General features: G+C 38.2%; 1 protein-coding gene across 1 annotated transcript; it reads right to left on the reverse strand.

The window, feature by feature from the left end:
• Positions 1-1525: 1525 nt before the first annotated feature.
• Fgl1 (fibrinogen like 1) lies at positions 1526-23665 on the reverse strand. Its single transcript, XM_051182313.1, has 8 exons — positions 23608-23665; positions 18232-18302; positions 17374-17560; positions 11440-11599; positions 11102-11199; positions 6767-6855; positions 6419-6606; positions 1526-1766 (listed from the first exon to the last, which is right to left on the reverse strand). The coding sequence occupies exons 2-8, from the start codon at positions 18292-18294 to the stop codon at positions 1607-1609; spliced, it is 945 nt and encodes a 314-aa protein (XP_051038270.1). The 5' UTR covers positions 18295-18302; positions 23608-23665; the 3' UTR covers positions 1526-1606.
• Positions 23666-24458: the final 793 nt, after the last annotated feature.

Consider the following 24458-nt stretch of genomic DNA (forward strand, 5'->3'; position numbering starts at 1 on the left):
TAAAGATTATCATCAAGTCAATTATCCATTTTCAAAAATCATCCTTATTTCATCTAAGAATTTACTATGGGTCTTGACACAGAACACTCATCCTCTCGAGTGCTTCTTTCTTGCAGTTAAATTTTGCTATAATTTCTCCTATAACTAGCCTTCCTCCTTAGCCAGAGGCCAGAATGAAGGAGGAGGAACTGATAGGAGGCTGCCTTTATCATGTTTCTCTTGCCTTTTCATGACAGGTTGTATGTTACAGTTCTGACTGACAGTGGGGATGCTGGGAACCAAGGGTACACTGTATTGAGGATTGTTTCAGTGTGTTTGCATGTTAGGTTAGTGACAGACATGACAACTGTAGGAGCGGAGGACACCATTGCTATCTGGATATGTATAAAATGAACAGGGCACAGTGCAAAGACGGGCATTCTTGGCACAGTTCCAATAGGCTGAAGATGCCAAATTATTCTGAGGTAGTAAGATTACGGAAGTGGTTCTCTTGGCACCAGCAGGGGGCTGCCATCTTCCTGATCTGCCTATGGTAACCTCATTGGCAAAAACAATACAATATGTGATTGGTGTATACCTTTTCCCCCTAACTTAGCTATCTGGGCTCAAACTGTATCTGTCTTCTGGACCTGACACAGAGTTGTCATGCAAACAGTTTTTGGAAGATCTTTCTTTTAACTGCACATAAAAACACCAATCAAGATTCATTCTGAAGAAGCCACAAGATGGTGTCAAATAATTTCACTTAGCACCAAATAATTGGATCTGAGGTTTTGCATCTTTGCTAACTTTGAGCATTAACCAAAACTCAGAAATTCCCAGATAAGTTAAATGGCAATAATACCCCCCACAGGGCTTCCATACGAAGGAAGACGGGGCCTCTGGTTGCTTCTCCACTATCAACTAACATCAAATGTAAACTAAGGCCTATGTAGGAAGGTATAAACTATGGAAATGTACTGAAGACATGAATAGTGTTTATATCATTAAAGAACCTGGATTGTGCTTAACAGTTTAACTCTGTAGCAAGAGACCTGAATTCAAAACCCAATTTGTAATACTTATCTGTGCAGTAGATTTGATCAAAATATCCATTATTAGCTGTGTTTTGTTTCATGCTTGGTCAGTTACACCATATATTATTTATTTATTATGATTTTTATGAGACAGGGGTTCTCTGTGTAGCCCTGACTGACCTGGAACTCATTCTACAAACCAAGCTGGCCTCAAACTCAGAGATCCACCTGACTCTGCCTCCTAAGTGCTGGGTTTGAAGGTGTGCACTACTACACCCAGCCATATATGATATATTATTCCAAATTTAGGCTTGTGTTATTACTTAATTATGCTAATTAGTCTATGCTGTTTTCTATACAGTTTGAACTCTTAACCCCTATGTACGTAAGAACTCAGTAAATATTAATATAATCTACAGTTATTTGGTGAACATTTTGTATCTACTGAACCTAAAGTTCATTTAGTAATAAAGGCAGTATGAAGGATGAGAAATCACACACAATTGCCATCACCATGCATACATGTATTCAGGATTGTATTTCTCAAATATTTCAAACCAAAAGTTGCAAGAAGAGGACAATGGGAACAATTAAATGATATTTGGAATAAAATCATTTGGCCTAATTTTCATTACCACAGATTTCAAGGAATACCACCACCCATGCCAGGTGTACCAGACAACCCCATTATCGGTTTCTGCTGTATAGGAGCCCTGATAGTACACACCATTCAGGTTTGCAGAGTGACACCTAGTGGGAGAACAAAAGAAAACAGAACCATCAGAAGGGAAGTGCATGTCAGAAACTATTATGGTAAGAAATGGTCAATACTTTTAGACGATGACTTCTGCCATTTCCCAGGGGGGGGGAATATATATATATATATATATATATATATATATAATTTTCCTAAACATAAGAGCTTTATACAACCAAATGTTATTGTCTAAACAGGTGAGTTTTGGTCCCACACTGATTGTGAAGATCCATCCCAGACCATTTGGAATATGTTTAAAAAAAATAAGCATTTCAGCTTTTTTTTTTTTTAAGACAGGATTACTCTGTGTGTCTTTGGAGCCTCTCCTGGCACTCACTCTGTAGATCAGGCTGGTCTTGAACTCACAGAGATCTGCAACAGAAATCTGCCTGCTTCTACCTCCCAAGTGCTGGAATCAAAGGTGTGTGCCACCACCACTGCCCAGTGTATTTCAGTTCTTAGTAGCTTTCTGTAATTGTTTGACTATAAATGACCCCCTTAAGCCTAGAGGGCGTGGCACTATCAGGAGGTGTGGCTTTGGTGGAGGAAGTGGGTGCAGGCTTACAGGTCTCCTTTGCTCAAGTTTTGCTCAGTGTGAAGCTAAGACTACTTCCTGTTGCCTTCTGATCAAGACAGCACCATGTCTGCCTGCATGCCGCCATGTTCTCCACCATGATGATAATTGACTAAGCCTCTAAAACTGTAAGCCATCATCTCAATTAAATGTTTTCCTTTATAATTATTGCTGTGGTCATGGTGTCTCTTCACAGCAATAGAAACCCCAACTAAGAAACCTTTAACCAAAAAAAGAAAAAGAAGCAAAGAAATACTGCTATGTAACCTTCACCTACATCCTCCTAGTTGAACAGTGTTAATGTCGTGCTTGGCCAAGATGGCACAATTACCCAGGTAAGATGTGGGGCCAAGGGGCTCTCCTATAGCTTCCTGGGTAGTTTGTGTTTCCAAGTTCACCAATATACAGTCAAGACGTGGCTTTCATGATTCAAATTCCCATCTTTCCCTTCTTTGATTTTTAGCATATCAATTATTTAGATCATCAAGATAAGCAAACAGAATCTAAACTTTCTTTTAAAAAACTTCCTAGATATCAGAAAATAATCTTTTGTTTGAGTTGCCAAGTTAATTTTTTACATATACTGAACAATCTAGATAGGTTTGTTAGGTTATTGTAAAATTTAAACATTTCCTTCTTCCTCCTTTGGAGTCTGCATACTAGTCTGTCTTTGGCATGCATAAATTTCATGTAACAGCTTGTGATCATTTTCCTGTTATGATATTAATCACCATATGTTATTTATTGCTGTAACTAATGAAAAGATATCAGACTGGAGGCTATGAGAAGACTACTCAGAACTAGTTCTGGGAAAAGAAAAAAAAAGCACATCACTGAATCAGAAAAGCATATATTTCATTTATGAATGCAAAGTAACAGGCTTGGATTACTAAGTTGTGATTTGCTCTCATTGACCGCCCTGACAGTCCTCCTAATTTAAATAGTTAGGACTAATTGAAACCATGCATGCTAAGTCTGCAAGGATTCAGTATCCACTGTGTTCTTAAAGTACCATGAGAAGTAACATTAAAAAAAAAAACAATAACCAGAACAAATATTATTGTGTATCTTTCTATACAGAAACTACTATATTTGGTCTGGTTTGGAGCACATTGAAAACTGGGCTATAGGGTCTATTACTTAGTATTCTGAGACCAATGTTCCAGTAACCTTCAGTTTCTAGCCTGGACGAGACACTATTTATTAAAGATTGGTGTTCCAAGGTAAAGAAGTGCTTGGGGGGGGTGGGCAGTGTATAGGTGTGGGGTGGGGGATAGGGGGATAGGAGGTTGGGGGTTGGGGGTTGCATAGTGCAAGACCAGAATGGCAAAGAAGGCAGTAATAAGGTGTTTTAGTTATTTTTCTCTTGGCTGTGACCAAATATCGCACAAAACAACTTAAGGGAGGAAGAACTGATGTTGGCTCATGATTCAGGGGTTAGAGTCTTTCCTAGTGGTAAACGTACATGGTGTTAAGCATCAGTGGCAGGAACACGTGTCAGCTGTTTTTTAGATGACTATGAATAGGAAGCAGAAGGCTCCAACCTGGATGGGGCTGGACTACAAATACATAAACCTGTAGGGGGCGTTGCAGTTCCAGCCTCAGTAGTGAGAAACACTGAGAAGTGCCAACAATTCCCAAAAATCAGAACGTGACACAGAAAATGAAAGATCAGGTTTCTGGAACATTTTACTTTCTAGTGTGGCCTGTTTTTCTTGGGTTCCTGCTACTGAATTGCCTTTTTTTTTTTTTTCCTCTCTCTCCAATCCCCATTTCTAAAGTCAACTGTATCATTTATTTTCCTTCCTTAATATGTGTGCATCTGCCATTCAGGAGTAAAACTACCCACCCAATCAACTGGATGATGTACACACTTTAGTTCTCAGAAATATTGATGATGATTTCCTTAAGTCTGATCAAAATCAGATATTAATGAATGTTCACAGATGACATTGTTAATTATAGGTAAGTCTTAAATAGTGCTTAAATTATGCTTACTTACAAGAAGAGGAAGAAAAAGGGAAGGGGAGGAGAAGGGAACAATTTTATTTTTTAAGAACAAGAAAGCTAAGAGGGAAAAGATTGTCACTGTGTATCATGTTAGCACAGTCGGAGAAAAGGATTTAATGTTCCATCTCCATCCCTTCACACTGTTGTGTGTACTCCATTTCCTTAATAAATGATGAACTGCTAAATAGATTCAAATTTTGGAAAAGTAAAACCCAGCGGGGAAGCCTACTATTTTTACAACTGCATACATTTACCTTAATTCCTTAATTGATGGAAATACCTTGTTTTGTTTGTTTGTTTTTGTTTTTGTTTTCAAGACAGGTTTCTTTGTCCTGGAACTAGCTCTGTAGACCAGGCTAGCCTGGAACTCACAGAGATCTGCCTGCCTCTGCCTTCCAAGTGCTGGGATTAAAGGTGTGCACAATTACCACCCAGTGCCAAAGTTTTCTTAACAGAAAGTTTAATTGTCCAGATATTTAGAGGTGGCTCCTGTTTTCTAATGCAAACAGAGGATTTCCAAAGCTGATGCTTTGACTAACATTCTTTGTTTCACACTGCTTCTGTAGTTGTAGTAGGCCAACTGGATCTTTTTTTTTTTTTTTTTTTTAAGAAAAACTGCATGAAGTTTCCTTCCCTGCCTTAACTGGATGATCCAACCAAAAAATAAAATAAAATAAAATGCAGTTGGGAAAACAGTTAAAGGAACCAGGGACATTTGGTTCAGAGGCAAGACAATTCTAAATGATACAATGCATTATTTTTCATTCAAGGCCTGCAAGAATTCTGCTGAAATGGCATTGCAGCTACTCTGTGGCTATGGGGAGGAAACCTGGCAAGAAAGCAGATTCAGCTAGCTGCAGTGAGTGGTGCATAGGTCTTCAGTTCCAGCATTTGGGAGGTAGAGTCAGCCGTATCAGGGGTTCAAGACCATTCTCAGCTATACTGTGAGCTGGAGGCCAACCTGGCCTATATGTGTGTCTGTCTCAAAAAACAAAACAAAACAAAACAAAAAAAGAGTGTATGTGTGGAGAAGAGAACAACAATAAAAAAGAGGTATATCTCATGTTCACAACATGAAGAACTCTGTATCATCAAAAATGAAATGAAGCTAGGATGTACATCAGTGATGGAATGCTTGCCTATCTTGCAAAGCCCAGGATTTGATCCCCAGGAACCAGTCTCCCAGTCCCTCCATACTCAAAAGAATGAGCTTGATGATAATATTGAAGTATTCAAACAGCAATTGGGGTAGGATTAAGTGTCAAGAATATTGTAGCAATTTTCCCTACATTAGGAAGGCTTGCATTAGATGAACTAGTAAAAGTCACAATGAATAAAAACACTAAAATTACAGCAGTGACAGGGGTTGTCTTGTAAGACTCGAGACAATGAAGAGCTAGTGGGTGATAGAGTGCTGCCAATTCCTTCCTCCATTCCTCCTTTTCGTTCATTTTAAGATTTCTTTAAAAACAAACTTTATTATAAAAACATGCAAATTCAAAACATCACTTTGGGTCTAGTTAATGTCAATGCATGATGCTTTTTATTTTTTTAAGGCAGGTCCCATGATGGCCTCACTTTCTCCAAGTGCCAGAAAGACAGGAGTGACACTAGGCTCACAAATATGTATATGTGCGCATGCTCTCTACTTCCTCATGTCAATTTGTAATCTTGTTATAAATCAATAGTAATTCAGTTTGCAAATGTCCTTGTAAAAGCAGAATTTTTAGTGTGTGTGTGTGTGTGTGTGTGTGTGTGTGTGTGTTTAAGACATGATCTTGTTAAATGTCCCAGGCTCCTAGGCTAGCCTTGAAGTCACTATGTAGACTAGAATTTGCCTTGAACTTGCAATCCTCCTGTCTCTGCCTCCAATGCTGGGATTGCTGGAACGTGACACCACACCAGCTTCTGTAGCATATCCTCCAGAGTTTACTAATATACACAGTGAAAAAGTTCCCCAAAGCACCTCACAGATAAAGTCAACATTACCTCACTTGTTATAACTAATGCCTGCCAGTGAGATATCTTACTGCCTCCACAACTGTGTGCAAAGCATCAAACCTGTTAAACCACCAGCCAGACTGCTCCTCCTCAGCACAGTTCCCGTTGTAGTTGTCATTATCTCTGTCCCATGTGCTGAACTTCATTCTTTGGTGACTAGCCCACCACTGCACTTCGGGGTGAAAAGTCCCTGAAAGGGAGTCCCCAGCTGTTCCAGAATATTCTCCAATGTTCAGTTCATAAAAAGACTAAGGAGAAAAGAGGCATTTTCACTATTAGCGAGAAGCATTTGAAAAACATGTTAAATAAACAACACAGGCTATATTATATATTTTTATTTCTACAGACTTCAGGGCTTAGTTGTATAGTTTCAGTGTTAAGACATTACCTATATAAAATGTTTAGTACCTTTTTATCTCCAACTTTAAAATGTTTGTATTGTGCAAAGCGACTATTTTTCTCAAAATCTGTCAGGTCAATTTTTAAAGTATAGTCTCCTAAAAAAAAAAAAAAATCCAACAGAAACAAATAAGAAACAGTTAAGAAAATGTTGTTTAAATATATGACATGTCATTGGCTTTTAAGGTTAAAAATAAATAGCAGTTTTGCTTTGTTCTTATAATTTCCTCTGCCAAGAATCAGTTTTCAAAGAATAAACAATGATGCCAGTGTAATAATACAATATGAGCATTTTATTGTTGATTTTATTTGAAAATGACAGCAACATAGTAAAGTAGAAAAATTCTGTCTAAAAAAATAAAAACAAATCTAAAATTAGTGCACAATTTGCTTATTTTGTTTGAATGTTTTTCAAGACAGGGTTTCTCTGTGTATCACTGGCTCTCTTGGAAGTCACTCTGTAGACCAGATTGGCTTCAAACCCACAGAGATCTGCCTGCCTCTGCCTCCCTGAGTTCTGGGATTAAAAGTGTGTGGCACCATTGCCTGGCTACGATTCACTTTTTAAAGAACACAAAATATTATTATTTAGTTAATAGATTCAGAAAATCTAACTGGGTGGTGGTGATGCACATCTTTAGTCCCAGCACTCAGGAGGCAGAGGCAGTGAGTTCAAGACCAGCCTAGTATATAGAGTGAGTTAGAGGACAGCCAATGTTACACAGAGAAACCCTATGTCAAAAAGCTCAGAGAGAGAGAGAGAAAGAGAGAGAGAAGAATGAAAATATGAAAATAGTAGTTTTAAGAATTATGCTTATTCCTTTGTTCTTCATTTCAGTAAGATTCTAATTTTTAAGAATAACACCTTATAACCTCTAGTAGCTGGGCTGTATTTCATAATATAGTCGCCATCATTTGCTTATACATGAACCTGATTGTTTTTCCTGATAGATTAAAAGATCAGCCAGGAAATTGTCTAAGAATTATTTGAAGAATCAAGAATCCTGGTTGTTTTATGAAAACTTTCCTTGGCTAGCATCAAAGCCTGGAGAGCAGATGTCACTGGGAGAGAATATCAGAGAGAGAGAGAGAGAGAGAGAGAGAGAGAGAGAGAGAGAGAGCAGACGAGTACCTAGAAAAATCTACCTAGATAAATCTGCCTGATGCTCCACGGCATGGGAGGAGGCTATTATTGAAAACACACTGACACCAGTGACTCTGCATCAAGAGGTTTTCTGGAGTTTCCTTGCCAATGGGAAAATATTTAAAACAAACTTAATTTATTTGGCATACATTTTATTTATGTATGCTAAAAATTATATATATTGAAAACAAGTCTCTAAAGATAAGAGATACTATGATGACTGTTAAGAGTCTACGTGAATTAAAAAAAAAACATTATGTGAAACAAATTAATTAAATAGTTGCTACAGAAAGGCATCCTCTTACCCCCTCCCCTGTTGTCCCTGTTTATGAATGACAGGCTGAGCTTCCACCTGAAGCAAAACTGTTGTTAAATTCAGAAATTAGATGGGTGTCATGGCACACACTTAAATTCCCATTACTAGGGAGGCAGAAGTAGGATTATGAAAAGTTCTGGGTCAGCATGCTTAGTACAGTAGGTTCTGGGCTAGCCTGGGTACATAGTGAGATTCTCTCAAAATGAAAATTAGAAATAAAATGACTAGGGAACATATAGTTTTTGTTTCATTGTTTGTGGTTTTGTTTTTGTTTTATTGGGGGGGGGGTTGAGACAGGGTTTCTCTGTATAGCTTTGGAGCCTGTCCTGGAGCTTGCTCTGTAGACCAGGCTGACCTCAAACTCACATAGACCCACCTGCCTCTGCCTCTTGAGTGCTGGGATTAAAGGCGTGTGCCACCAAGGTAACATAGTTTACCTTCCTATTTTGTTCAATAAAATGCCACAATAACCTCACAGACAGATGGAGTTTAGAGTTTCAGATTCCTTCAAGTTTAAATAAGCAAAGCCCTTTAATCAAGTCTATGGTTGGTACCCCATCTCCTGTCTCCATCAAATGATGTGCAGTAAAGGGCGTACCTTGTTCAAGGTATATCCTACCTCCACATCCTACCTCTGTCTACACCTATTGAAAAAAGTTATTCTTTACCTTTTCCTCTGTCTCAGCAACAGAAGGGCAGAAAAAGAAGAGCATTGAATGGGTTTTAGAGACAAAGTTCAAAGCTGTTTGCAGGAGAATTCTGGATTCTCATTTCTGGAACAAGTATGAAGAGGGGTTTTCTTCATTTGGAGCTCTGTGAAAGCATCAACTTAGCTCATATGAGCCAAGCCTATGACATGGATGGGGGAACAGTAGGATACTGTGTTACATGTGTTAGTGGAGAGACAATACTCCACATTTTTAGAAAGCTAACTGTCTAATTTTTTTGGTCAATAAATGAATAAACTTGCAATTTATGATCATTGCTAGATTAATTTTATTGCAGATACTTCCAAAATAAACTTAGGCAACAGGAATAAATCTATTTTCAGAGGCAATTTGAAAAGCCTTAACTGCTGTCATAATTAAAGAATATAGGGACAGTCATTTTTTTTTTTGTTTGTTTGTTTGAACTATATGTTTCAAGGCATGGAATTAATAGAAACATTGCATATATATATATGTGTGTGTGTGTGTGTGTTATGTATTATATATTATATATATGCAGTGTTCTGTCTGCATGTATCCCTGCAGGCCAGAAGAAGGCACCAGATCTCATTACAGATGGTTGTGACTCATCGTGTAGTTGCTGGGAATTGAACTCAGGATCTCTGGAAGAGCATCCAGTGTTCTTAACTATGGCGCCACCTCTCCAGCCCCTAGATACATTTCTCTGTGGGACTAGAGAGTAACCAGCTTGCACACAAAATGAGAAAACAAAAGGGGTATGTATGTAGATCCGTGGTAGAACACAGGCTTAAGATGTGCAAAAGCCTGGTTTCAACACCCAGCACCAAGCAAGATGAAGGGGGAATCATATTTGTTGAAAATGTCTACCCAAGCAAAAACATATGAATAAAAATAACCTGAGAAATGCACTTGAATTGCTTAGAACGACACAATGTGATTTTATGGCTTAAGCAATGACCCAGGAAAATACCAATATACAAAAGAAACAGAATGAGACATAACAACATTCTCTCTCTCTCTCTCTCTCTCTCTCTCTCTCTCTCTCTCTCTCCTGTCTCACAGAAATCCATCTGTCTCTGCTTCCCAAGGGCTGGGATTAAAGGTGTGTGTGCGTGTGTGTGTGTGTGTGTGTGCCACCACCACCTGGCAAAAATACTCTTAAAACTAGGATTATTTATATGTTGAGTGGAAGGAAGCCTTATGTAGATTTTGAGAACTCTGATATCAGGGGAAACTCTGACATATCAGGGTTATACAATCTCTCTAGCTACCACTCTTACGGCTCAAAGACCCTGGTAATTAGTACTCTACTGACTGTTTTGAGTATAGATTGACCAGTAGTTGGCTGAGCTTGGCTGGGATGAATAAACCTTTGCATTGCCAGTGCAACTGTGATTTATGAGACATTGAGTACCATACCTAAAGGGGGCTGACTGCAGTCTCAGGCTATAAGTAATCTAAGGAGGGTGACAGATGGGAGAAAAGGCCTGTGAAAAATAAAATATTGATCATAAAATTTTAGACAAATATTGAACTCTAGTTATAGACATACAAGTGAATATGTGTGGAGAGAGTTGTACAGAGGGTCATCATTTCCTTTAAATTATCTATTTTGTGTTCTCAAGATTTATTTTTATGTGTGTACGTGGGTGACTGTGTGAGTAATGTCACATGTGTGGGTGCGTTCAGAGATCAGAAGGAAGTACAGGATTCCTGGAGTTGTGGTTATAGGCATCTGTAAGCTAAATTATGTGGGTACTGGGAGAAGCAATATGAACTCTTGAACTCTGACTCATTTCTCTAGACCCAAACTCCTACTGTTTTGAAGTGGCTTATCATGTGGTATTATTATGGTAATAACTTATATGTATACTAATATATAATTATATATACACATATATTGCCAGTCTCTCAAGTCTTTAAAAATTATTTTGACAACACATTTCCTTTCAAGGAATAGAAAACATACATGAGAAAATGTATATTCCCTACCAACCTAGTTTCTTTGTTTCTCATACCTGTTTTAAGTAGCATGCTAAAAATGGGATTATGACTCAGCAAGTATTATTACATCTGAAAAAAATATATACTGAATTTGTTCTACTGCCTATGATTTAGTGGGAAATACTACAAGGGCTTTGTTTGTTTTGCAGTACCAGGGATTGCATCCCTCTGTATGCAAGTGCAAAACTTACCTTGCATAGTCAGTAGGTTAAGGTTTCTGTTACCCAGCCAATATTCACCATTGCTTTGGACAAAGTTTCCAAAGCCATTTTCATAGTCATTCCAACCCCTAAAAATTTAAATTGAAAGTTAGTTTTAGCAAAATACAAATAGACACCTATAACACCTATGGTATTCCTTGCATTCTCTCATTTCTAATATTCTCTTGATTAGTTTACTCACTCTCATATATTCTTACTTGAAAATGAGAAAGTAAAGTTGAAATATTACTAAATTTGAGGCATAAGAAGACTTAACTCACAAATCTCACATCTGCTGTTCTAAATAATTGCTTGTTAAAAGCAGTTACCTGTTAAAGTTCTCGCTGCCATCAGATCGTCTCTGAATTACAGTCCATCCTCCTCCATCAGACATGTCACAATAAACAGAGAATATTGCCTGGCTCTGGAGAGGTTTGATTTTGTAAAATCCACTCTGCTTAAATCCATCATTGTAAATCTCCGAACAATCTATTTACAAAACAGGGTAATACAACACTTGTTATGTGTCTTTGTTCCTGAAATTCAGTATCAGTGGAGACAGATAAAACAAATGGAATACATAACCAGTTCATAAAATGCCATCTTGTAGGGTATATCCATAAAATCTTGTGGGGTTTTTTCCCCCTACAATTTAGTTATCATTGACTTCTTGGTAACAGTCCTGGCTGTCTTGGAACTCGCTTTGTGGACCAGGACACACCTGTCTCTGCCTCCTGAATGATGGGATTAAAGGCATGGGCCACAACCACCCTGCTCAACTGGAATTTCTAACCATTCACATATTCTTGGATGTTTTTGTTAGAAATTGCAAGCTTTTATGATTTATTTCATCCTTATATTTTTCTCTCCACTTCTTTGACCTTTAGGGTTAAATAGCTACCAGTTTGCCCTGAAAAGCAATATTATTTATTAAGATGCTTGAGGGTGACAACCTAATACCCACTGTGTCTCACTGTAGGCTGATTTGAGCAGACTTGCAGAATATGCTCAAGTATTATGTAGATGTCCAGGTAGCCTGCAGATGGCTGGAGCAGGGCCACACTACAGAAAAGTAGCCTCAGGAATAGCCAGATACAGAACTTCTGAAATCAATATGTAAAATCTCTTTTACATTTGAATTCTATTGTTTCATTTACTTCCTCTTTAAAAGTTGTCTTATGGCTGAATTATGTAAGTTTTACAGAGTGTTTTTAAGTTCTTTCTTTGGTTTATTGTTTTGATGCCAAAGTGTCAACAAATGAAACACATAACATATTAATTAAGTTGGGTGGGCAGTGAGCATCTTAAGAGAAAATAAATAGACTTCACAAGTCTGTCTTCAATTATGCACTACTGTTGGCCTTTTTAGTAATTTAGGCTTTGTTCATACATTTATTTTCAAGATTCAAAAACAAACTGTTCTTTATGTATGGTGGATTATAAATGGGATCCCGTTAGCTAACTAAACAAGAAGAAAATATCCATGTACAGTCAACTCAATGTTACTTCAAAGCTTGTGTCCTGTAGTCAAGTATATTGTAGAAGACTTTCATTAAAGTCAGTACATTTTTCCTCCATTAGGAAAGAGCTCCTTGTTTATAGTTGACCTCCTATCAAAGAGCTGAAAGATGCACAAGGTTCAAACTCTTCCCTGCAAATATGGAAATCATTAACTAACTTGCTTTAGAAAAATTTCATGAATATGGGGATTTCTGCCAACACTTTCTGTTTGTTTTAATTTCATGCCATCTTTCAGTTTTGGCTTTTCTTTCTCTCCACAAGAAAGTGCCAAACACAACTAAATATCCTAAGGAGAGCTTTTAATGAAAGAAAAATAAACAAACAACCCACCTACCCCTGGGGGGGGAATGAGCAAATAAAAAATAAGTCAATAAGCACACTCTGAAAAGCAAACAGCATATAAAGAACAATTTAAGGAGCTTGTCATGGGAGAGTCATGGTTTAACTGTGATAGCAGAAACAGCTGCTTCTGTTTGCTGCTTGCTGTTTGTTCTTCTTCTTTTTCTTACCATATACTTAATAAACTCAGTCATTTATAACCAAAATCATGGCTATCACTTTCCATATGTGACATTAAGCAAAACATAACTCAGCCTTGTTTAGCAAGGCATTCTCTGATATCCTATAGACTATACTGTTCTTCCAAGATCCTCTGCAACCCACAAGTGTTCCCAAGGAAGGATCATCCTGGATGACATCTTTCATTACCTCATATGTGCAGCAAAGTTTGTTATTCTAGATATGTAGACATTCTTGAAGTTGACATACTTGAGTTTCCTCATTTGTACCAATCATTGGTAATCTATTTATTAACATGGTCATCCTCTACCTTCATTAAAGCCACACAATGATGACTGATACATTCAGTGTGTCTCTAAGATTTAGAATGAAAGGTTCAAGTTATCAAATTTACCTATTCACCCGCTACTACCCAGATGAATGACCAAAGGGTATAGGAATCTACTTCACAGTGCCATCAGCCAATGGATAGGTCTATCTCATTACTAATATATTCACTTCAAACTGGCCACACTCAACCACCCAAAACACACCACTGCATGTGGTTCTTGAACCTGTTTGTTTGTCTATCTCTTACATTGAAATCTCCTAAAAGGATTTCTAAGATGCTCACCAAGGACAGAAAATATATTGGTTAATCCTGTGACATGAGGGATTTAGACCAAATGACATTTCAGTTCAGTTTTTTCATATAAAAGTATCACATTTCTAGTCCAAAGGCTGACCTTCATCATATTTGTGGCATATTAATTTCCTAAATTTACAGAGAAACATACTACTAACTTATTAGCAACAACAGAGATGTATTTTCTCACAATCTTTCTAAAGTTCAGAAGTCAATATGTCACCAGTTATTAGAACTGGTTTCTTCCAGCCCTTTGTCCTTAGTTGTAGTTCTCTTTGTGCCTCTTCATAGTCTTAATTCTGTATGTATGTATCACTTCTTATGAGGATATTTGTTCTGTGAGATGTGGGTACGCCTAATGCTCTCATTTTTGCTAGCTGATTGCTTTAAATGTCCAAATGTATTTCATACAAAGCTACTGGTATTAGAATGTTGACATTTGAAATTTTTGACACATGAATTAGGGAAGGACACAAAATTTTTTTGTGAACCAACCTTGTGATCATTCCCAAAGACTTATCCAATCCCTCAAGAAAATTCTACCCTCCAACTTGTCTCAGATTCTTCCATCCACTTTCTACTAGCCAGATGAATGACCAATGGATGATATAGGAATCTACTTCACAATCTCATTACTAGTGAATTGATTTCTAACCAGCTACACCACCAAGACCATACCATTTTATTTGGCTCTTGGACTTACTAGTCACAGGATAGGTAGCAAAAGTTTCTGTATAGATACCTGACCATATTACAACTGCAACAAATGAAAAAGGTACCATGAAGCACATATCATTAACCCAAAAGAGAGAACATTTACTTGGTGACCCCAAACAATCTTGATCCATCTCAGCCCATGGAAGGAAATTTGGTAAGAAATCTGAACTGGTTTTATTCTTAAAACAATTTCATCCACATCCAACAAAAGCTCATAAATTATTTTCTGGCCTACAGTGGTGCTTCATTAATTAGTCTGGAGTAGAAAAAAGGCAATGTTTGTAGACAATTCCCCATAGGGCCCTTGTATTTCTACACATTTTTTTTCCAATGAAGTTTATATTCTAGACTACATTTTTAAGTATACTTGTGTGATAGTCTTGAAAGATATTGAGATAACATCTCCTTCTGGACAGTTGCTCTGCTTACTGCACACTAAAATGAAGATAACATCTACCTTGAAGGCAAAGATTAGACACCTTTTAATTCACCATAGCATACTAGAGTTTCTTAATTTTAGGGTGTCCAAAGCCCCATTAACTGCTTGCATGGTCTCTTGGTATTTAAGAACAAGGGACATTAATGCAAATATGAAACTTAAACTTCTGACCTGTGAGCTGTAGCCCTCTGAGAGATCCATGCAGATGAGCTTGTTAGTTTGCAAACAGAGTAAAATCTCAAGTCACTACCCCCCTCCAGTTTGGGGTAAGAACTGGCACTTTAGAAGGTCACCAGCTACTCTGAATGAGTGGTTATGGCAGGGAATCACTGTCTTCCAAGAATATAGAGAGAGTCTGATTCTTTGTAGATGTTTCATGATCCTTCATTTACTGTCTTAGCCAATATCCTCTGTAGTTTTCTTCTTACAATGCAATCTCTTGTGCCTCTGCCTCTGGAACTTCTTCACACTCTCTATGCCTTTGGGTTTCCCAGGCTCTCTTAACCTGACATGTCCTCAGTTCTGTTTCATGGTCTGAAGCCCCAGCTATCCTTATGCTATAACTGCCCTTACTACCACAAGCCAATGGCTCTGACTTTCTCTGACCTCTAAAGGGAAGCAGAGAAAACTTTGTGTGTATGGGTGGCAGGGCCTAAAAGTATCAAGATGCTTGAATAATGGATATTTTCATATCAAGTTTACACTGACACAAGCAAGTCATTTGGGCAGAAGAAACCTCAATTTGAGAAAATGTCCAACCAGACTGGTCAAGGGCAAGCCTATGGTGTTTTCTTGGTGGGTGATTGATATAGGACTATTGTGGACAGTGTTACCTCTAGGCAGGTGGTCCTGGATGGCATAAAAAAGCAGGCTGAACAAGCACTGGGGAGGGATCTACTAAACAGCACCCCTCCATAGCTTCTGCATCAGCTCCTGCCTCCAGATTCTTCCCCTGCTTGAGTTCCTGACTTGACTTCTTTCAGTGATGAACTGTGATGTGGAAATAACTCCTTCCTCACCAAGTTGCTTTTTACCACAGCAATAGAAATCTCAACCAAGTCAACTGAGCAGCAGAAGGTGAGGTATCCAGAGCAAGCAGTATGAGCGTGAAAGAGAGTAGGATCTAGGCGAAGGTGGGGAAAGTGAACATTTTACTGTAGTGTAAGTTCTATAGTTCCCACAACTCCAGATCTCACTGTGGTTTAAATGGGAAGTGTTCCCATGGTCCCATGCACTTAAACATTTAGTCCCTAGACGTTTGGGGAGACAGTGGAACTTTTAGGAGGTGGAGCTATGCTGGAGAAAGTGGGTGGCCAGGGATACATACATACATACACAGACATACATACAGGCAAAGCATCCATACATATAGTACTAAATACTTTAAATGCAATGGATATCCTTTCAAATCTTACACAGTGACCATTTCATTGATCAAGTTAGACTCGCACTCATAAGCAGAGAAATTAGAACACATCATAGACGTGTAGCATAGAGATGACTGTGAACAAAGAGTTCTAGACAGCATTATCTTTGTTTCTAACAGTCTTTGTTCACTCTTAAATAAGCCCTTCATATGTGCAAAGAATAGTGAGATGTGTGCAGTGGTAATTATAGTGTACTCATAGTTCAATATCATTTCACTTCTAGGATATAAATAGTGCCCTAATCAAAAGGAAAAAAGCCAAACCATTAAATAGACATATTAAAAAAAAAACTACTCTTATTTTCCATTAAAATGAGATTTTTTTCTTTTCCTACCCTTTCATTCTATTCACTTATTTTTCATTGCGGGTTTCACTGAGGGGAGAACCGGGTATGGGTAGCACACATTTGTGGTTCAAACTACCCAAGAAGTTGAGGTAGAATTTCATTCTGAAGTTCAAGACTAGACTAGACAACACAAAGAGACTCAGCTCAAAATAAAGATACATAGAAGGAGTAAAGACATACATAAAAAAAACAAAGTTTAAATATAAATATTCTCAATTACAATCTGCCATTTTAGGTGAGTATTTAACAATCTATTGTCCTGATTTTTTATTAAGATACAGAAATTCTCAGATATTTAGTATTCATATCAAATATCCTCTGTGAACATACTAGAGAGAAAAGGGTAAAATATGGAAGAAGACATTTTAAATTGATGGAGTGAGTTTTGCTGCTTAGAACTGGAATAGGCATAGTTTTTAGCAAGATGTGAAGTGAGCTGACAGTAGTGAAATCCCAGTAACTGAGGAGGCTGAGGCAGTAAGACAACTAAGTACCAGGCCAGCCAGAGTGTGATCCTGAGTTGAACACGGAAACTAAAAAACAAAACAGAAAAAAAAAAAAAAAAAAAAAAAAAGCCCTAAGTCACTGAATACCCAGTACCATCATTACATACGGATGTGGGATGTGTGACACAGCTGGTTGAAACATTTAGGAGAAACCAATTCTGACCTGCATATTGCCTCTTGCCTCCAAGGTCAATGAAATTTCCCTCCTGTCCCTTATCCAGGAACTGGACTTCCTTCTCATGCATGAGCTGGGCGATCATAGCCTGTTGTTGTTTAACCCGGGTCTCAAGCTGGTGCACCTGAGCTCGGAGCCTTTCCTGCTCCCGCAAACAGTTCGCATTCTCCAGGGCCTGCAAGGCAATGTGCATCTCAGTTCATGGGAAAGAAAAATGTTGCTAAAAATCTGGATAAATCCTTAATTCAATTGTGTCTCCCAATCCCGCATCAGAATGCTATTTCAACCAGAAAGTCGTCTTATTTTTCCCAGAACTTTGAGTAAGCTTGTCTTTTGTCCTTTGGGAAGGGTAAAGAGAGACACAAGCTCATTGAAATTACTTTCAAATAATCTTCGTAGTGTACACCAATTACGTTCAGTATTGGTCCAAGACCAATACTAACTACCATGGCCAGTTTTGAACACCTGACATGTTGTGAAAAAGGAAACGACGCCAGGTGGTGGTGGCGCACGCCTTTAATCCCAGTCAGAGGCAGGTGGATCTCTGGGAGTTCGAGGCTAATCTGGTCTACTGAGCGAGTTCCAGGACAGCCTCCAAAACTACAGAGAAACAATGCCTCGAAAAAACAAAAACAAACAAAGGAAAGAAAAAATAGGAAATAATACTGATTTTTTTTATAAATCCTGTTTTTTATTTTTAAAATGTTACTATGTGCCACATGTTTCCACAGAACTTTTTCATTCCTTGGCAGCAAGTTAATATCAGTTTTCTGGAAATTTAAAGAAAAAAAAAATCTATCTCTAAGTGTACCTTATAGATAATACTAGTGTGTACAAGATGCTTACCCAGCTTTCTCTGCCCATTATCAGAGCAATGGTGACCAGGAAAAAGCTGTGAATCTCCCCCATTCTTGCCACTGAAAGATCTACAAGAGAAAGCATTTGTCATAAGACCAGACTCAACAGGTTCAGATAAAGCTCCAGAGCACCTGAGGGCTACCTAGAAAGATATCCCCTACTTCCCATTTAGCCTTCTGTTGCACAAAGTGCTGAGAATGAACTGCATCAAAGCTTAGAAATAATTGAATTTGCTCAATAACACAGACACACAAAGCGGTCCAGTTTCATCGAGGGCTCAAACGTGCTACTTCGTGAGAGTGTAGAAAAGGACAGGAAAAGGAAGACAGACCTGTGACCATGTTTGGGCTCAGCCAGTTCATAACTGTATGACTTCAGGCAACTTGGCAAAGTGTTCCTGTTCTGTAAAATGGAGATGAGATCCCTGTCCACCTTACAACACTGCAGAAATTTTGAGATAACATTTTTAGATCTCTGGGCATTGATGTGCTAGATAAATACCTGATAATGATGTGGAGGACGATTTCTATTTTTAGAAGAAGAAAGTTATAATAGAAAGTTGGTATGCATTTTGCATTCTTCCTTTGTATCTTTTTTTTTTTTTTTTTTTTTTTTTTTTTTTTTTGAGACAGGGTCTCTCTATGTAGCCCTGGTTAGGCTGGAATTCCCTATGTATGCCAGGCTAGCCTTGAACTCTCAGATACCTACTACCTCCCACTGGTTTCTACTGTTGTGCACTGTTTATCTTGATCTTAATATGTATGCAAGAAATCATGGTAATGTAAAATGTCAAGGTGTGCTTTATTAAATTTGTGGGAGAAAGCTAACATTACAGCTGCTGTTTCTTGCTCCTTCTCCTCATCTATCTTCTTCTCTCCCCGCCCCCTCCTCTTCCCCCTTCGCCAAGGTTTAATTATGCAGCTCAGGCTAACTTCAAATTCAAGAGCCTCCTGCTTCCACCTTGAATGTCTGACTTCCCCTCCTTGAGATTGCTTTTTCCAGGGCTGAAGAGCAAACCCAGGACCCTTGTGCATCCTAGACAAGTTCTCTTCCACCTAGCTATCCCTCAAGCTCTTTACACCAGTCCTGAAGTCATGACTCCTGTTGGAAACATTTGCTCATACTCAGAATAACTTCAGGGTACAGTTACAGCAGTGAGTCTTTCATAAACTTAGATGATAATGGTAGAAGATGTTTGCACAATCAAGTTTTATATACAATTCCTGCTGGAATGAGCTGTATTATTTATTGGCCAATTTATATTCTGTTAGGACATACAATGGCTAATCATTTTTACCTGTCATGTTCTTTATAATTTTTGTAACAAAATAAATGGTCCCTAAACTTTGTTACTCACTGGGATCAAAGAGGAGAATATTACAAAGAAAACCTCTATGTCCAAAGATTAAAGTGTTAAGTCTATAGGTAGTAATAGTAAGGCTCCAGAATTGTGTTCAGTTATTGCTGTTATTTAGATGAAGATTCACTCTATAGCTCAGATTGGCCTAGAACTCATTCTGTTTCCCAAGCTATCCTTAAACTTGAGCAATCTTCCTGTCTACACTAGGATTGCATATGTGGACCACTAGAATTCATTGAAGACTTCCAAAAGGTTCGAGTGAATACCAAAATTTGAGCACAGTGATCTAACACTTAAACAATTATTTAAGTTCATACCTATAAAATGTGAAGTTCTCAGTTCCCCTGGAGTAATAAAAACTGTTCTAGAATGGGAAGGGCATTTATCAATGGAATAGAATTGAGGACCCACATACAAACCCAGCCTCCTGCAGACACCTGGTTTTTGATAAAGAGGCCAACAATTCCCATTTGAGAAAAGACACCTTCTTCAACAAATGATGCTTGACAAACTGGATAGCTATGTGTAGAGGAATGAAACTGGATCCTTGTCTCTCACCCCGAACAAAACTCAATTCCAAACGGGTCAAGGGCTTCAGCATAAGACCTGACACCCTCAATCTCACAGAGGTAATTGATGCAGGAAACAACTTTCCACATAAGATCCTAGAAGCTAAAGGAGTAAGATCCAAAATTGATAAATGGAACCATATGAAACTAAAAGGCAATGGCAAAGGACATGATTATTTGAGTGAGCAGGCGATCTACAGCATAGAAAAAAATCTTTACCAGCTACACATTTGACATAGGTTTAGTATCTAGAGCGTACAAATAACTCAACAGATGAAACACCAAGCAAACAAACCACCCAATTAAAAATAGAACGTGGAACTAAACAGAGAATTATCAAAAAGTGAAATATAAATCTGGATGAGAAACATTTTTTTAAGTGTTCAACAAGCTTAGCCATTGGGGATATGCAAATTAAGATTACTTTGAGGCTCATCTTATCTTAGTCAGAATGACCAAGTTAAAAAAGAAAGCAAATGTCACCCACATTCAGGGGACCTGGTTCTGTCTTAAGCTGATTTCCCAGTCATCAGACTGGGGTCCATGACCACTTGCTCAGGTCAGCTGTTTCTGTGGGTTTCTCCAGCATGGTTTTGATCCCTGGGCAGTCTATGGGGCCTCTGGTAGTGGATCAGTATTTATCACTAGTATATAACAAACTTTGGGAGCCCATCCCACATAGAGAGATACTATCTCAGCCTAGACACATGGGGGGAGGGCCTAGTCCCTGCACCAAATGATATGACAGACTTTGAAGACTCCAGATGGAAGGCCTCACCCTCCCTGGGGAGCAGAAAGGGGATGGGCTGGGGTTTGTTGGGGGTGATAGGGGAGGGTGAGGGAACAGGGATTGACATGTAAAACAACCTCGTTTCAAAAGTAAATTTTAAAAAAAGAGAAAAGAAAAAAGAAAGAAAAGAAACTGAAGGAGTTAGGTGGAAGCCAAACTATAAAAAGAAACTATAAGGCTGGAGAGATGGCTCAGTGGTAAAAACAAAACAAAACAAACAAAAAAAAAAAAAAAAAAAAAAAAAAAACACTTGCTGTTCTTCTAGACAACCCAAGTTCAGTTTTTAGCACCTACATCAGGTGAATCACCAACCACCTGGAACCCCAGCTCCAATGTCCTCTTCTGGCCTCCAAGTATACCCTCATATGCATGTGTGCATATCCACACACAGACACACCCATACCTATGAATAAAAGCTGAAATGGTTCTTTTTTTAAATAAAAGAAATGAGGCTTTACTAATAGAAAATTATTGAGGTTCATACTTCTCAGTGCTGGGTAGAACTTCCCACTGAACTTCAGTAATCACCAGAACTTTCCAGGAGTCATATAAATGTTGTCTCTAGAAACCTTGACATTTCCCTTCTCTAAAAACAGGCAAGCATTTTCTTATGAAACACACTAGATTATATAAAGGACAGATGTTCTTCTTTGTGTGAAAGATATATTAATGCTCTTGGCTATTAATGTCCTCTCAACTGCTCAAAATATAAATAAAATCTTTATATTTAACCTGATACTTTAGTCCTTTAAGGAAGAAAATATTATCTCAGATATCATTTTGCTTTAGGCATTTTGAATCATAAATCATTATACTTTAAATTATTATAAAATTAATCATCCCTTGAAATTATTTTCAAATAGGTACTCTCTGATAGCTATATTATTCAGTATGAACAATTTTAAGGAGGGTGGGGATGTAGCCCAGTGGTAGACTATGATTTGCATGAAGAAGGCTCTTGGTTCAGTTCCCAGAACATAAATGAATAAATAGTTTTAAGGCTATACATTTTAATTCATTGCTCAGTGTGTGTGTGATTTTTTTTTTTTTTTTTTTTGAGGCAGGATCTCACTGGAACTCTTAGTGTCAGCTAGGCTGGGCTCAAACTTGCAATAATCCTCTTGTTTCTGCCTCCCAAATGCTTATAAAATATGGCCTTTTACAAATAGAACCATAAAAGAAAGTATGTTGATAGCATATAAAGATTTTAAAAATATATGTTTGAATGGGCCATCATGAGATGATAGAAGATAAAATAAATTTAAAAGAAGGGGCTCCAGCCAGTGAAGCAGATCAGTGTCTTGCCCAGCCATCATCAGGAAGCTTCCTCCTGTGGAGATGGGAACAAATGTAGACACCTACAGTCAGATAGCATACAGAGAATGAGAGACCTTGGAACACTTAGCCTTAAATGGGATGCCTTCAACAAATCCATCCCCTCAGAGCTCAGGGAACCCTGAAGAAGAGGCAGAAAGGTTGTAAGAAGTAAGAGCCAGTGGGCAAGGAGGACACCAAGGAAACAGGGCCTTGTAAATCAACATGGTCAAAGCAGGTATGAGCTCACTAAGACTAAGGTAGCATGCACAGGGCCTGCATGGAGCAGCACCAGGCCCTTAGCATACATATTATAGCTTCCTGTTTAGTATTTTTATGGGATTCCTGAATGTGCAAAGAAGTGGGTCTGTTTCCTGTGCCTTCTCTTGGACTCTTTTCCTTGTCCAATTCAGATATGTTCATTTTGTTTTTACTATACTAATCCTCAGAAGGATGTTTGTCTTCTAATGAGACAGAAAGGGAGTGGACCCAGATGGGAGGGGAGATTGGGAGGAGGGGAGGAACCAGGAGGAGTACAGGGAGGGTGGGGAAACCTTTCAATAAAATGAAAGAGAATAAATTTAAAAGAAGAAGGGAAAAAGCAATGTGGGTTTGGGGGGGGGGGTGTTCTTTGTTTTTAGGTTTTTTGGGTTGTTTTTTTTTTTTTTTTTTTTTTGAGACAGGGCTTCTCTGTGTAGCTTTGGAGCCTGTCCTGGCACTGGCTCGGTAGATCAGGTTGACCTCGAACTCACATAGATCTGGCTGCCTCTGCCTCTCAAGTGCTGGGATTAAAGGCATGCACCACCACTGCCAGCAGCAATGTATTTTCTAAGTTAGCAGCCACACATGAGCAACAACCTTGATATAGACAGCTAGAATTTTACCCATAAGCACAGTCTGAGAGACCCTTGCTCTGCTGTTTTTCCAGACTTGCCCTCATTTTCTGAAAATGGAATATAACTATATTTTGTTATATATATATGCTTTAAAAAAAAAACACCTAAACATATTTGATCTCCAAATTGCTGAAGTAAAGAAAAGCATTTGGGAAACCCAGATCATAATGTGGTCTATTCTGATTTTTCTTTTGTAGGCTGAAATAGAAAGTTTTACTTTGAACTGCCATTCAACCCATTCAAAATATAAGGAGACTACTAGAGGCTACTTAAATTTAAATCTCTCCTCCAAACTGCAGATCTGCCTTATTGCCAATCATTCCAATCTCTCTCAAAGGCCCATGGTTATTTTTTGTGTTGTGGTGACTATCATTCTTTCTCATGAAAAAAGTCAGCATTACTACAGTCCAGTCAAGAGTGCAGATAATAACTTACCTCAAGTCAAGATGAATCGACCCTCAGCTAGGTCCCATCCAGACACAGTCTCCCAGGAACTTCTAACTGAAGTCTGAATCTGTAAATCCTTCTCCATTATTTGATTAGAAACAGGCAAAGTTTATTCTGGCTCTAATCCAGAAACAACATGAGGAAATCAGTTTAACTGGAAGGAATACAAAATAAATAAATAAATATAATAAATCAAGGGCAAAACCCCGGTAGTCTTACATTTTCAATTTCTCCCACTTATATGCAATTTTATTGGATTGCATATCTTTATTTCAGCCTTTTATAGTTGTCTTCATCCAGAGAATTTTGTACTTTATCCTAAAATCTAAGTGCATTTGAAGCTTTGCCTTATAGACATTAAAGTTAATAAACTGCCACCTGCAAAGAGGGGAGCTAAAGTATGATTTCAGCAAAGACCACAGGTAAAGGCCACATTTTTCTTAGGTACAAAACATCATCATCACCAATTTACAATTGCCAACATGGAATGGCCAGTTTATTTGATCTTATTCGTTTTTTTTCCCTTTATTTTTGAGAACTTCAAACATGAAAAGATGAAATATTATCTTATCCATCTCCCATTTCCCTCCAAGATCCCCCATGTCCTTGACAGCACATCCCCTCCCAACTTCACTTTTTTCTCCCTCCCTCCTTCCCTCCCTCCCTCCTTCCCTCCCTCCTTCCCTTCCTTCCTTTGTTTCTTTCTGTTAACCAACTAAAGTCCCACTATTGCTACCCAATTGTTCATGGATGTGGGACATTCTGTAATGTGTGAAATTGTGACACCTGTGAGCATCAGCTGTACTCTCAGCAAACTGTTCTTTTTGTATTCAAAGCCC

The sequence above is a fragment of the Phodopus roborovskii genome, unplaced genomic scaffold, assembly GCF_943737965.1.
Source record: "Phodopus roborovskii unplaced genomic scaffold, PHOROB, whole genome shotgun sequence".
In the NCBI taxonomy this organism is placed as follows: Eukaryota; Metazoa; Chordata; class Mammalia; order Rodentia; family Cricetidae; genus Phodopus; species Phodopus roborovskii.